The 15,617-nt window shown below is 37.1% G+C and overlaps 1 protein-coding gene across 1 annotated transcript in view; it reads left to right on the top strand.

Moving 5' to 3' along the window:
* The first annotated feature begins 6,731 nt into the window (after positions 1-6,731).
* The window catches only part of LOC115881560, a 75,220-nt gene continuing 66,334 nt past the window's right edge, over positions 6,732-15,617 (top strand). Inside the window, exon 1 of the mRNA XM_030899104.1 lies at positions 6,732-7,193. Coding sequence (XP_030754964.1) covers positions 6,732-7,193 — 462 coding nt within the window. The remainder of the gene's footprint in view (positions 7,194-15,617) is intronic.

Here is a 15,617-nt window from a genome sequence, read left to right as displayed (position 1 = left end):
ACAATCGAAAACTGGATCGGAGTAGGTGCGCACATGGGTGCGCACTCTGTGTATTGTTGTTTTTATTGTTTGACGTTGATTAATAAAAGATGGTGAGTGCGCACGTGCGCACTAGCTCTGCCAATCGAAAACGCCATTAGAAAACGCCCGACTTCCGATTCCGACAAGACTCGAATGTGAACGAATAACTTAAACTTAAATTTAAACATAGGACTGCATAATTTTCCTGTTAGGCTTGATTGCATAATATATTGCATTTTTAACTCATCAGATTTATTCAAAGGCTGTCATGCATTATGGTCATTGGATAATTTAGGAAATCATTTTTATAGCGGTCGGGTTAGATTTATTAATAAATGAAGTAGAGGTAGGTTAGAGTGACTTGAATTAACGTTAGCCTAGAAAAGATCCACTGATCCAGTCCATTCATTATTATTAGGTATATCTGACCAAAATAATCCAGTCATGATATTAAAATTAAATAACATTTTGTAATGCGTTGTAAAAATTTTCAAGATACGTACGTAGTACGTTCTCGCATGTACGTCCGTAGTGAAGTCCTACAAGGTACGTAAATAGTACATACATGGGGCACGTACTATGACGTACACTTTTGTACGTACATAGTACATCCCTAATTGGTCCCGGGACGTACAGACGTAAAATGGACATAAAATGTACGTCCCTGGGACGAAGTGTGCTGTATGGGTCGGATCGATCCTGAAAAGTGCGGCGTCATATGGCTCTGAGGTATGGCAGTTAAGCGAAAGCCATAAAAAGGAGTTGTCGACCGAAATGGACTTCTGGCGAAGATCAGGTCTAATCTTCCGTTTATACAGAATTCGAAAGGGAGAATAAGACAAAAATGAAAGTGGAAGGTAACATAGTGTACAAGAAAAATAACTGAAGTGTCATGTACAACGAATGGCTGATGAGAAAATACCAAAACAAGTGATGCAGTGGACATCTACAGATTGGCAGAATAATATAATCAAGGAATAGATAGAGCCATGTCTGAAAGGAACCAGAGGAATAACTAGAGGAGATTGGGACAACATTCTTAATCTAAGGGGACAACAGACAGAGGTGGAGCATGGCTACCGGAAGGACTATGGAGGACGCTATAAAAGAAAACGGATATACATACTATGGAGTATAGATGTAAGGAGAAATATCTTCGTGCATTAAAAATGGTTATAAAAAAGGGAAGACTTAAGATGGCTAGCAAAAACCTAAAATTTAAAATTGCGCCGAATATTTTTAGAACAGGAAATGTTAAAAGAGACTGATGACTAAAGAGATAAATATTTGACGTGAAGGTGCGAGTTTCAAAAAAATACAAATTTTATTTTCATGACACATGAAATAAATTATCGATTTTTATTCAGCAGAAATAGACTGGGCCTCTAATACATAAAAATAATTGTTTTATATTCCAATTTTTTTTGGGGTATCAAAGATTTTTGGGTAATCTTTGGTTACGTTATTTTTATTCTCTTATCTATGGTTACTTTTCATTTTTTAGATTTATGCGTCATTAGCGCCACTGTGGTAATTTTGTGAACCGTTATTCTTCCCATTTTTCTGACCACTTTTCAACTGTTTACGACTGTAACGAACTTATATTTTCCAAGTTTAACATATTTTAATTTCTTTCTATCGACCGTTACACTCGAAATTAACTCTAAGCACCCGATCCCAAAATACTCGACCACCGAGATACCCTCCTAAAACAACAACCCTCCAGCCTGCGTAAAAAACCCAATGACCAACACCGGACACCGCTATCCGCCACCCCGTGCGTGGCCCTTCGAGCGTCCCTAATTTCGGCGGCCCCACGTCCGTCATCCCTACACGGGCCGCACGTAGTGGGGACTCGGCGCTTCTACACTGGGGTCCCGTCCGAGACGCGCTCTTCGCCGTCCTCAGTCTGCCGCAACACCACCGATCGCCGAGGTTAAACCTAACCGCCTTTTTAGAGGTATCATCGCTCTCGAGAGAAAGACCGCTAAATACGTGCAACAGGTGATTTCGGGGATTTGTCGGACATGTTGGCAACGGCGGCGTTGTTTCAGCGTCGCGCCAAACGCAAATCTTCCTCTCCGGATGCGGAAGAGAAAAACAACAACACCGGCGCGTCGTCTAATAAAAAAACGCGCCTTTTGGACACCGGTAAAAATGAAATGTTGCAAACGTACCAGCCGTGGGTGGTGCGAACTTACGGCGACTTAGCTAAGACAAAAACAGTGACACTGAGGAAGTACGCGCGGATTATTAGAACGCTGAGGGGGGAGGAGGTGGCCAGTGCGGACACCAGCAAGTTTCGTTTTTGGGTGAAGGCTAAAGGGTTCAGGGTGGGCAAGCCGGAGGGGTACGAGGCAAAACCAGCTGACGGGATTGCCGGAAGGTTCAGTGTGTGTGACGTGGACGAGGGGATTGAACCAGTAGAGGGGGGTAAGGAGGGATCGGCGAGGGACCCGGCGTTGTACGTGCCCAATGTAGGAGCAAAGGTAAGAGTGAATTTTTTTTTTATTTTTTGTTTAATTAAATAAAAAAAAATCCAGCAGCGATAGTTTTTAGAAGAGCCAATTAGCTATCTTTTAGTAAAAAAAGCAACTTTCTAGAGCAAGTCGTTACTTCAGTAGAGACGACACAGATAAACATTAGCATTTTATATATGTAGATGATACCAGCGGAGAAGCTTCCATCGATGCGACTGATGCATCGCATCCCTTCAAAATATTGTAATACGTTTTTATTTAAAAAAACTCACTCAGATCTCCTAAGTATAATAAATTAAAATTCTCAGTAAATTTATTCAAATAATTAAATTCAATTTCAATTATTTAATGTGTGTATTGGTCGAGCTTTATAGGTAACGCTAAGATCTACGCTAAACGCTAAAAATAAAAATATCTCCACAGCGCAATGATGCGACTGTCTTCGTTAAGGTAGTGACTTACGCACCATTAAATCTTGGTGCGATTCTAATCTCCTATGCCTCAACCTATCAAAAACTAAAGTTTTGTCAAATAAAAGTACTATACAACCTTTTTGTACTTAATAACACCACTATTGACGTCGTGGACTCTGTGAAATTCTTAGGACTTGTTGTAGACAACTCGTTAAAATGGGACTTTCACATCGAAGCTCTATCAAAGAAACTAAGCTCTGCCTGTTTTGTGCTAAGATCAGTTTCTAAGGAACTTAACTTATCAACGTCTAGAATAGCCTATTGCGCCCTTTTTGAATCACATCTTCGTTATGCCCTACCATTCTGGGGTACTTGCTGCGCAACAAAATTTGATCGTATTTTCAGACTTCAAAAGAGAGCAGTTCGATATTTATTGGGACTGAACAGTAGAACTCACTGCCAAGATTTCTTTAAAAGTTTGAAAATACTGACTCTTCCTTCTTTATTCATTTTTTGAATCCGTTTTGCTTAATCCGCAAGCACATATCGCGCTCTGCTATTCCCGAGAGGCCATCTCGCAACTATCCACTCAGAATGCAGACATGATCTTTATCTGCCAACCACGAGCTCAGAACTAGTAAAGTTCAATACTGTACAAGAAATGCCCAGTAGCCTGATATCTGCCTTTGAATATCAAGTCGCTTTCATTCTTTCCCGCATTTCGTAAAGCTCACAATCCATACTTACTGAAGAGAGTCCTATATGCGGTGAACGACTTTTTTGTTGATGTTTAATCATGAACAATTTTAATTTTAAAATTTTGATCATCTCACACACTGGCCAAGGTCAAATATTTAATATTTTATAACTCTTAAGATTGTATACTATTTTTGAATATTATTTTTATTTTTTTGTTCTTTGACATTGTAAACATTTATAAATGTTTATTTTAAACAATAACACTGACAATATTATTTGTATAATGTTTTGTATTATCTTTTGTTTGTTTGTTTGTGTACCTTGTTTGTTTACTTTGTTTGTTTAGTTTACCTTTGTCTACAAATTGATTTTTTTTTCAATCTTCTTGTGAACTGTTTTTGGAGGTTTTTGAAGGATTCCAACTTCTCTGGGACTTTTCCTCCATTGTTAGCTGACTGGTGAGTTGGTGCAACTTGTAAAAGTGAATATCTTTGGAGATTACTCAAACAGGTCTCGCTATGCAAATTCACCTCAAATATCCATTTAGTTGATCATTGGTAAGCAGACTCTCGTTATACATGAAAATAACAAAACAAACATTTACAACTCTGAATAATATAAGTAATTAAATACTAAAACTACTCTAGCCACTCACATTCTATTCAACATGTCATACCATATCTTATCTATCTCATTCAACTATAATTCGGATCTATTGATTATATTGATTATAAAATTGGTAGCTATCTAGAGTCACCTGAAATAGTTTGGGCTTCCCCGGACGTATAATATATCACATTAGATGTGGCAGTGTCATGTAATTCATCTGATGATTCCCCACTATGAGATACACAACATAAGTTATCTCGAGGGTTATCTGTTTCAGTTTCGCTAATGTTAAGATGTGGCAGAGCATCTTCAGACTGTAAATCAAGAACTGAAACATCTGATGTGCTATGTTGATCATTACAAGATTGAAGGCAAGACGCCTGATTAAATGAAGCAGGCTGTCTATTTTGTTCGGAGCCTCTTGAAGAGCTCTTTCAAACCGCTTAATTTGAACTTTTGCCCTTTTGTAATATTTGCTAGAAGTATCTGTGCGCCACATTAATATTATATATTATTAAACTATAACTTACCTTGAAACAACAAGCAACGAAGGCAACGACAAAAAAAACAAACAGAACAACCTACGGCCACCATGACACCCACTCATACCTTGCACTCACACAACACAATCGAAAACTGGATCGGAGTAGGTGCGCACATGGGTGCGCACTCAGTGTATTGTTGTTTTTATTGTTTGACGTTGATTAATAAAAGATGTGGTGGAGTGCGCACGTGCGCACTAGCTCTGCCAATCTAAAACGCCATTAGAAAACGACTTCCGATTCCGACAAGACTCGAATGTGAACGAATAACTTAAACTTAAATTTAAACATAGGACTGCATAATTTTCCTGTTAGGCTTGATTGCATAATATATTGCATTTTTAACTCATCAGATTTCTTCAAAGGCTGTCATGCATTATGGTCATTGGATAATTTAGGAAATCATTTGTATAGCGGTCGGGTTAGATTTATTAATAAATGAAGTAGAGGTAGGTTAGAGTGACTTGAATTAACGTTAGCCTAGAAAAGATCCACTGATCCAGTCCATTCATTATTATTAGGTATATCTGACCAAAATAATCCAGTCATGATATTAAAATTAAATAACATTTTGTAATGCGTTGTAAAAATTTTCGTAAAATGGACATAAAATGTACGTCCCTGGGACGTAGTGTGCTGTATGGGTCGGATCGATCCTGAAAAGTGCGGTGTCATATGGCTCTGAGGTATGGCAGTTAAGCGAAAGCCATAAAAAGGAGTTGTCGACCGAAATGGACTTCTGGCGAAGATCAGGTCTAATCTTCCGTTTATACAGAATTCGAAACGGGAGAATAAGACAAAAATGAAAGTGGAAGGTAACATAGTGTACAAGAAAAATAACTGAAGTGTCATGTACAACGAATGGCTGATGAGAAAATACCAAAACAAGTGATGCAGTGGACATCTACAGATTGGCAGAATAATATAATCAAGGAATAGATAGAGCCATGTCTGAAAGGAACCAGAGGAATAAATAGAGGAGGTTGGGACAACATTCTTAATCACACCGGACACCGGAAGGACTATGGAGGACGCTATAAAAAAAGGGATATACATACTATGGAGTGTAGACGTAAGGAGAAATATCTTCGTGCATTAAAAATAGTCATAAAAAAGGGAAGACTTAAGATGGCTAGCAAAAATCTAAAATTTAAAATATGCGCCGAATATTTTTAGAACAGGAAATGATAAAAGAGACTGATGATTAAAGAGATAAATATTTGACGTGAAGGTGCGAGTTTCAAAAAAATACAAATTTTATTTTCATGACACATGAAATAAATTATCGATTTTTATTCAGCAGCAATAGACTGGGCCTCTAATACATAAAAATAATTGTTTTATATTCCAATTTTTTTTGGGGTATCAAAGCTTTTTTGGGTAATCTTTGGTTACGTTATTTTTATTCTCTTATCTATGGTTACTTTTCATTTTTTAGATTTATGCGTCATTAGCGCCACTGTGGTAATTTTGTGAACCGTTATTCTTCCCATTTTTCTGACCACTTTTTCAACTGTTTACGACTGTAACGAACTTATATTTTCCAAGTTTAACATACTTTAATTTCTTTCTATCGACCGTTACACTCGAAATTAACTCTAAGCACCCGATCCCAAAATACTCGACCACCGAGATACCCTCCTAAAACAACAACCTTCCAGCCTGCGTAAAAAAACCCAATGACCAACACCGGACACCGCTATCCGCCACCCCGTGCGTGGCCCTTCGAGCGTTCCTAATTTCGGCGGCCCCACGTCCGTCATCCCTACACGGGCCGCACGTAGTGGGGGACTCGGCGCTTCCTACATTGGGGTCCCGTCCCGAGACGCGCTCTTCGCCGTCCTCAGTCTGCCGCAACACCACCGATCGCCGAGGTTAAAACCTAACCGCCTTTTTAGAGGTATCATCGCTCTCGAGAGAAAGACCGCTAAATACGTGCAACAGGTGATTTCGGGGATTTTTCGGACATGTTGGCAACGGCGGCGTCGTTTCAGCGTCGCGCCAAACGCAAATCTTCCTCTCCGGATACGGAAGAGAAAAACAACAACACCGGCGCGTCGTCTAATAAAAAAACGCGCCTTTTGGACACCGGTAAAAATGAAATGTTACAAACGTACCAGCCGTGGGTGGTGCGAACTTATGGTGATCTAGCTAAGACAAAAACGGTAACGTTAAGGAAGTACGCGCGGATTATTAGGACGCTGAGGGGGGAGGAGGTGGCCAGCGCGGACACCAGCAAGTTTAGGTTTTGGGTGAAGGCTAAAGGGTTCAGGGTGGGCAAGCCGGAGGGGTACGAGGCGAAACCAGCTGACGGGATTGCGGGAAGGTTCAGTGTGTGTGACGTGGACGAGGGGATTGAACCAGTGGAGGGGGGTAACGAGGGATCGGCGAGGGACCCGGCGTTGTACGTGCCCAATGTAGGAGCTAAGGTAAGTGTGATTTTTTTTTTGTTTTTATTTTTTGTTTAATTAAATGATTAAAAAAATCCAGCAGCGACAGTTTCTAGAAGAGCCAATTAGCTATCTTTTAGTAAAAAAAGCAACTTTCTAGAGCAAGTCGTTACTTCAGTAAAGACGACACAGATAAACATTAGCATTTTATATATGTAGATGATACCAGCGGAGAAGCTTCCATTGATGCGACTGATGCATCGCATCCCTTCAAAATATTGTAATACGTTTTTATTTAAAAAACTCACTCAGATCTCCTAAGTATAATAAATTAAAATTCTCAGGAAATTTATTCAAATAATTAAATTCAGTTTCAATTATTTAATTATTATTATTATTTTATTATTTTTTTTTGTGTGTATTGGTCGAGCTTTATAGGTAACGCTAAGATCTACGTTAAACGCTAAAAAACGCTAAAAAAAAACGTCTTCGTTAAGGTAGTGACTTACGCACCATTAAATCTTGGTGCGATTCTAATCTCCTATGCCTCAACCTATCAAAAACTAAAGTTTTGTCAAATAAAAGTACTATACAACCTTTTTGTACTTAATAACACCACTATTGACGTCGTGGACTCTGTGAAATTCTTAGGACTTGTTGTAGACAACTCGTTAAAATGGGACTTTCACATCGAAGCTCTATCAAAGAAACTAAGCGCTGCCTGTTTTGCGCTAAGATCAGTTTCTAAGGAACTTAACTTATCAACGTCTAGAATAGCCTATTGCACCCTTTTTGAATCACATCTTCGTTATGCCTTACCATTCTGAGGTACTTGCTGCGCAACAAAATTTGATCGTATTTTCAGACTTCAAAAGAGAGCAGTTCGATATTTATTGGGACTGAACAGTAGAACTCACTGCCAAGATTTCTTTAAAAGTTTGAAAATACTGACTCTTCCTTCTTTATTCATTTTTGAATCCGTTTGCTTAATCCGCAAGCACATATCTTTTGATATCTGCTATTCCCGAGAGGTCATCTCATAACTATCCACTCAGGAATGCGGAGCACGATCTTTATCTGCCAACCACGAGCTCAGAACTAGTTAAAAGTTCAATACTGTACAATGCCAAAAAATGTACAATCATCTGCCTTTGAATATCAAGTCGCTTTCATTCTTTCCCGCATTTCGTAAAGCTCTGAAGTCATACTTACTGGAGAGAGTCCTATATGCGGTGAACGACTTTTTTGTTGATGTTTAATCATGAACAATTTTGAATTTTAAAATTTTGATCATCTCACACACTGGTCAAAGGTCAAGTATTTAATATTTTATAACTCTTAAGATTGTATCTATTTACAATCTTCCTATTGTAAAATTTTATTGATGCGCCTTTTTTTTTGTGCTCTGAAATAATTGTCTATTTATGTTCTATATGTCATTTTGATGACTTAATATTTTTTTTGAATTGTATGATTTGTATTGTGTATTTTTTATTATTTGTATGTTTTTTGTGCTTTTGTTTGTTGTGTAAATGCTTTGTCGATAAAGCTATTTTGGCTTTTTGCACAATAAAGCGTTATTTATTATTTATTATTTTATTACAAAAGCCAAAGCAATAACACTCGAAGTCTCGGTCTCAACATTATAATTATGATTAGTATTAAGACCGAGACTTAAGAGATTTATTGCTTTGGCGTTTGTGTTTATAAACCAGGTCTTTTTGGAATTAATGGACGCCGTTTTTAAGTTCCATTATTGAAGATGTTATGTCTATTAGTGCACGTTATAGCTTTAATATATTAAGAGGTTGTTGTTTACAAAGATATCTAAATGGGTAGACAGAACACTACATTCATACAACTCAATTTTTTAGAATCATACATGGTTTGACACTTTTGTGAGAGTTAAAAAGAGATGGGTACATAAATATGACAACACGGTTGAGTTTCGTCTATCTTTCTGTCATTTGGTTCTATCAGTGGCGCGATGTATTTTTTATCAAAAATTTATGAATTTTATCAAAAATTGATTGGGATTGCCTCAGACCAATTTTCCATTATAACTAGTTTTGCCTGAGGTCTAACTGAGGGTAACTCAAATTTTACAATCGAAAGCGCTAACAAATAAGAAAATACACGTGACTCGGTTGGCTAGATTTTGCCACGCCCACTCGGGGCCCACTGAGCGAGTATATAAACGCTCACCTTGTAGATTGTACTTTAGTTTATAATCATCTGCTGATGATGCTAACATGGTTAGCGAAACGCGCGTCCAGTGTAAAAGTAAAAGTGTTTTGGTGTATTGTGGTGATTTAGTGTTTTTATTAAACTATGCACTGACGAACCATCGTAGATAGTTAAAAACTATAGTTTTTAACTAAAAAAAATTGTTTTCTTTTCAATAAAAACTAATAATTATTAGAAAGTTGTTCAAAAGCTACAAAAACTACCGCAGAAAACTCACAACCACGCGCTGTCAAATATAAGTTGAATGAAAACAAAGATGAAAACAAATGAAAACGTCAAATGTCAGCGTAATTCCTACAGATTTCGACAATTTCGTAGTAAAGATGAATCCACAGCGATGCCGCTAGTTGTCATTGTAATTTCCCTAATATAATTTAATAAGAAAACTAAAGGTATAATCCTGGCACAATCTATGTATATTAATTAAAGTTATAGGTATACCTATACAAATATTTAGTTTAACGTTTCTATAGGTACCCAAAAAAACATTAATCACAATGATAACATTTGGAACTCGAACAGTATTCTATCACATACCGCGTAAATCTGTCATTATCGATTTTTGCCGATCACGGTTCGTGATCGCGATAAAATGTAAATTGTTTTGTCTCCCTTTATTTAGATGTCTTTGGTTGTTTACCCATCCCTGTCGAAACCATTCGACAATTTAAATACATTCGTAAAATTGACCGCGGGCACTTAAGGCAATAACAATATTTTTAAGCGCCGCCAAGCCCGAATTTGTGTCTGCCTGGGCCAGCCAGAGAGCCCGAAGCAGTTCGGCGTCCGGGTCGAGCCCATTAAGCCCAACCCGTCCTGTCCCATCGGCTGCAGGCCATCCGTTACGCGTTTCGACTTCCTGCCGCTACGTCATTGTCCCGTTCCGAGCCATTTTCATGCCGGTTTTTGCGACACGGAGATGGTTTCAAGTATCCGGGGCCGAGACACTTCCAGATAATAATGATTGTAATTTAATTAGATGTATAGTTTCTCTGAAGTCAGTTGGAATGGATTAGAACTCTTAACCTTTCGGAGGTTGCGCTTTATTTGTTACATGATAGGCCGCGCGCGGACTCTGAGTCCGCATGCTAAATTCAAGAGGTCTTAAGCGTTGCTCGTGGTGTAAAGACATAAAATAATATGATAATCAAAATAACAATGATTTATTGACTTGCTTCATTACAAATAGCAAACATAAACATAAAATATATAACATAAAACACTCAAAAAAACAAATTAATAAATACTATTCAAAAACAAAAATAATTAATAATAATGAAAAAATCAATCTGTATAACAGTGATTACAGAATATTTGCGTGTACTCAAAACATACGAAATTGTGACCCTGTACAAAGCGTAATGAGTTGGTCTGTTTTTTCCGCCTATCACAATTCTGTAGTGCCGATGCTCTGGTAATACTGTATTCGGTGCTTCACACTCTGACATTTATTTTTCAGTATCAGGATTTATTTTGGGCCCTCGGCGCCCTCGCCTTTCTATATCCACTATCCACTTCCGGTTCTTCCTTTTCATCGTCATGTTCAGTAGTTAATTCGTCATCTTCGTTCAAACAGTCCTTCATGAGCTGTTGCAATCTTTCTTGCAGAGTACATGTAGAATGTAGAATGTTTAGCACGGGAGTTAATCACCGCGACCTTATAGATTTATTGTGTGTTCCCCTTTCTTGAGTTATAACGAGTTATAACTCATCATACAGTCTCAGGGCTTTAACAAAAGCCAGTATCTGAGACGGCTCCACAGAGGCCAGCTCTCCATCCTCGACAGCAGACGTACCAAAGTTCATGGCACGAATGGTCGTCGTCTCGGCGCACTCAGTGATAAGGTGTTCTGGTGTTTCCCCATTTTCACAACAAAATCTGCATTCGCCGTTGTTTCTCAGTTTCAGCCTGCTGAGGTGTTCGTCGAGGAGACCGTGTCTTGTTAAAAACCCCGTGACAATACGAAGACGGTTCTTATTTAAATCAAGGAAAGCCTTTGATTTTTCTCGGTCGTAAGTTCTGAGGAAGTTTTTCGAGTGTCTTAGACCGTTGGAGGACACCCATTCCAAGTTACGGATGGAGTCTTTCAGATTCTTCAGTTCCGCTTTTAGTTGGTTCCCGTTTGGAAAACCGAACGGTTCTGGTCCAGTTAGTGGAGTGTTCGCTCCTTTTCTAGCTAGATCATTTGCTTTTTCATTGCCTTCTATCCCTTGGTGAGCAGGCATCCAGAGTAGGAGGACTTTATTTTCTTTGCCTAATTTGTTGTAGGTTAGGATAATGTTCAGTAGTTAATTCGTCATCTTCGTTCAAACAGTCTTTCATGAGCTGTTGCAATCTTTCTTGCAGAGTACATATAAACATTATTACTTATTTAATAAAGTCAATTTTATTAAAAAATCTGTCAAAAGTCAATTTTGACAGATATGACGCCATCATGTTTTTTTTAAATGGGACCCCCCACATATTTTAGAATGTTCCGGTAGACATATTTTAGTTAATTTCAAAAATATAAGTTTAGTATACTTTGCATTTACCCTTATCGATATACAGTGGATTTAAGAATGAAACCTTCTAGAATTATTTTAAGCGATTCATCTAGTTTACACGAGTTACTAGTTTACGAAAATCGGACACCTTAAAATATTCACGTGATTAAAAGTTTTATATGTTGTGTTCTAGTGGACCGGTTTTGATGATCTTTTAAGCAATTTGTAACTAAATTATTAGAGTTTTTAGTATCTCTTTCCAAATTAAAAATCAATGTTTCCATCTGTCAATTATACGAGGCAGAACAAAATGTTGTTATTTTGGTGAAAGTTTGGAACACCCTGTGGAATATGTTAAAAAAGCAAGGAATTCGAAAATCATTTTATCATCTAGGCGAATCTTTTCTTGATAGTCTATTTTTTGGTTCATCTCAATAGCTTTATTTTTTTTGGAGATATTCGCTTTTGAAGAAGACACTAACATTTTTTTGTAATTTCTACATTAATACGTGTTAATACCATGTCTTTGCTTTTGGTCCCAGTCAAGGTTAGAGTGGAACAAGCAGTGGATACATCTATATTGATTGATAATAATAAATTAATACTGTATTAGTTTTATTTTGTTATCTACGATCAATCTATTATAGAGCAAACTCTAATCGTACCCCCCAAAAAATTGAGGAAAGAAATAAAAAATGTCACGATCCCTTAGCATGCATTTCTATCGCCCTCGCACTTATACCAGCCGGTGTGGCGTCGATCTCTTTTCCACATCCTCGCCCCTCGCCTCCCTTATTTGCCATCCCCCCTCCGTTTTACCCTTCGACAGCCCGCATCCTGTTAGCAGGGACCGTAGCAGGGCCCGGGACCCTACCGCAGGAAGCAGCCGTAGGCCTGAAACGCTGAGGGTGGGTTGCAGGAACGGGCAAAGGATGGGAATAAAGAAGGGTGGTTTGGTTTGGAGTCGGTTGTGGCTGATGAGAATAGGTTGTCGAGCGGTAGTTTGGGAACATTTTGAGAATTTAGTGTGCTAGGAGTTGTCAAAAATATGTATTTTCTTCAAAATAATGAGAGGTATTGATAATTAACCGTATACTAAAGTTTGGAAAACAAATTGATGAAAATAATTTTATGTGTTACGTGTTACTATCTTTAAAAAATATTTTTATTAAGTAAGAAAAAATTATACAGGGTGGCTTTTCTACGATGTTCTCTATGGGTAACTCGGAAACCACTGGAGATAGAGAGTCGGTTAAATGGGGAAAGAATTGCAGTTTTGTGGGGTCATAAATATGCGTCTTTCGGATTTTTGAAGAAGTTCATGGCTTACTACACTTTTCGAAGAAAAAAAAAACAAATTTCGGCTATTTTAAAAATGGCCCAATTCAATTATATACATACATACTGCCATTACTCGCTGACGAGTATTTGACACGCATCAGAAGATGGTCACGGAAGGCGTTTTCTTTCATGAACTTTTCTGTGACTGAAAAGCCCGATACGTGATGTTATCTGCCTACCGCACTCCGGACATTCAAAAATCTCATTGCTTTGTTACTTCTTTACTTTTTGGTTGTCGCTGTTAACTGAGTTTACAAATCTTCTCCATTGAGTTCTATTGTGAGCTGTTTCTTCCCACTCATTCTGCACGTTAATCCTCTTTAAGTTTTCGATCCTTTTCCTAAAAGATCATTTTGAAAAGACAACTATTTTATGCAGTTAACAGGAAAGGAAGCATTTTGAGCATTTGATTTGTTCTAGCTAATTTTTATCACATAATTATAGGTTTATATCTAGTTTTAATTCTGTAATAATTAAAATATGTTTTGAACTTTTATCTTTTTATTATCTTTGAGTATTTTACTTTACAATCTTTAATTTTTGTTAAATTAACAAAAGGTAAGTCACACAGCCACTTAGATTTTTTCAAATAATAAAGATTTACTTACGCAAAATCATAAAAATTATAATATCTAGGAAAATCTTTGTCTGAGGGGTAGGAAACCTTAATAATATTTTGAAGATATATAAATTCCCTATTGAACATACAAAAAATATACTGGGTGTTCCATTTAAAATAAAGGAGTAACTTGCTTTAAAAAGTGACTGATGTTCCATATTAATTATGTTTCACCCTGTGTAACTTTTCGGGTCAAATTTCAGTTTGGTTTAACATACAATGGTTACTGTAATTAAATATTAGGCTATAAAAGGTCAACTAAAATTTAGGTAGCTGTTATCGAAATTTAAAATTTACTCTTTATTTTCACAAAATGTGAAATATGTCAAAATCCTTAGATTTTAGGTATATGCTTCTTTAATAAAACTCACCCTTATATTTTTGTTAGAATCCGAAACGTCACAACTTTGACGTGTAACTTTTTTTGGGGACACCCTGTATAATTCTATATATTTTTATAAAATTCTTTCAGTTAACCTACATACATAGCATAGGCTACATATATACATATAGCCAAAATTTCATTCCGATATAAACTACCGTTCTCCTTGGAGCTTCGCGGCGTATGAGGGGCGCCACCCTGTATAGAGAACATCGTAGAAAACTCACCCTGTATAGTTGAGTTGATCAATTTTTTAACATATATTTTTCTCCAGTTTTTACTAGTACCATCGAAAATGATGACGGTTCTACCCGAACGATTTTTTCTATCACCCCATCATTCGTTCTCTTCCACCCTTTTTTCTCCCTGATCCGCTCCCCATGTTACCGAAACCGTTAACCGTCGTCGTTCCGGACGACGCCCGCAGGCGTCTCGGCGCTCCCATCCCACGAACCTTTTTCACCGTCAAACGCCTAAGACCCACCCCCACCCTCTGTCGGCCCTTTTTAGTCATCGCCAGGGATGGGTAAAAGTTATAAGTAAGCGATTTTTTAAAATGTTGTTTTTCGTTCTATTTAATAAATTTACTGTCTTTTAAAGGATTTTTTGAAATACCTACTTATTATAAATACAATTTAGGTTTTAATTTTTGATATACAGGGTGGCGCCCCTAATACGCCGCGGTAGTTTCTATCGAAATGAAATTTGGGCAGCATATGTAGGTTAACTTAAAACATTTTATAAAAATATATAGAATTATACAGGGTGTCCCCAAAAAAAGTTACACATCAAAGTTGCGTTTTTTCTAATGGAACACCCTATATATTAATTGATTTTCGGATTCTACGGAAAAAATAAAGGTGAGTTTTATTAAAGAAGCATATACCTAAAATCTAAGGTTTTTGACATATTTCACATTTTGTGAAAATGAAGAGTAAATTTTAAATTTCGATAACAACTACCTAAATTTTAGTTGACCTTGTAAAGCTTAATTACAGTAACCATTGTATGTTAAACCAAATTGAAATTTGACCCGAAAAGTTATACAGGGTGAGACAAAATTAATATGGAACATTAGTCGCATTTAAAAGCAAGTTACGCCTTTATTTTAAATGGAACACCCAGTATATTATTCCGATGTTCAATGAAGAATTTATATATCTTCAAAATATTGTTAAGGTTGCCTACCCCTCAGACAAAGATTTTCCTAGATATTTTAATTTTTATGATTTTGCGTCAGTAGATCATTATTATTTGAAAAAAATCTAGGGGGTATAAATCTATGATCTGTGATATACCTAATTAAAGAAGTAGTAAAATACTCAACGGTAATAAAAAGATATACGTTTTAAACATATTTTAATTATTACACAATTAAAACTAGATC

The sequence above is a fragment of the Sitophilus oryzae genome, unplaced genomic scaffold, assembly GCF_002938485.1.
Source record: "Sitophilus oryzae breed Bouriz unplaced genomic scaffold, Soryzae_2.0 scaffold_1111_pilon_pilon, whole genome shotgun sequence".
Lineage (NCBI taxonomy): Eukaryota > Metazoa > Arthropoda > Insecta > Coleoptera > Curculionidae > Sitophilus > Sitophilus oryzae.
The sequence above is the reverse complement of the archived record's forward strand: the minus strand, read 5'-3'. Positions and strand labels throughout refer to the sequence as shown.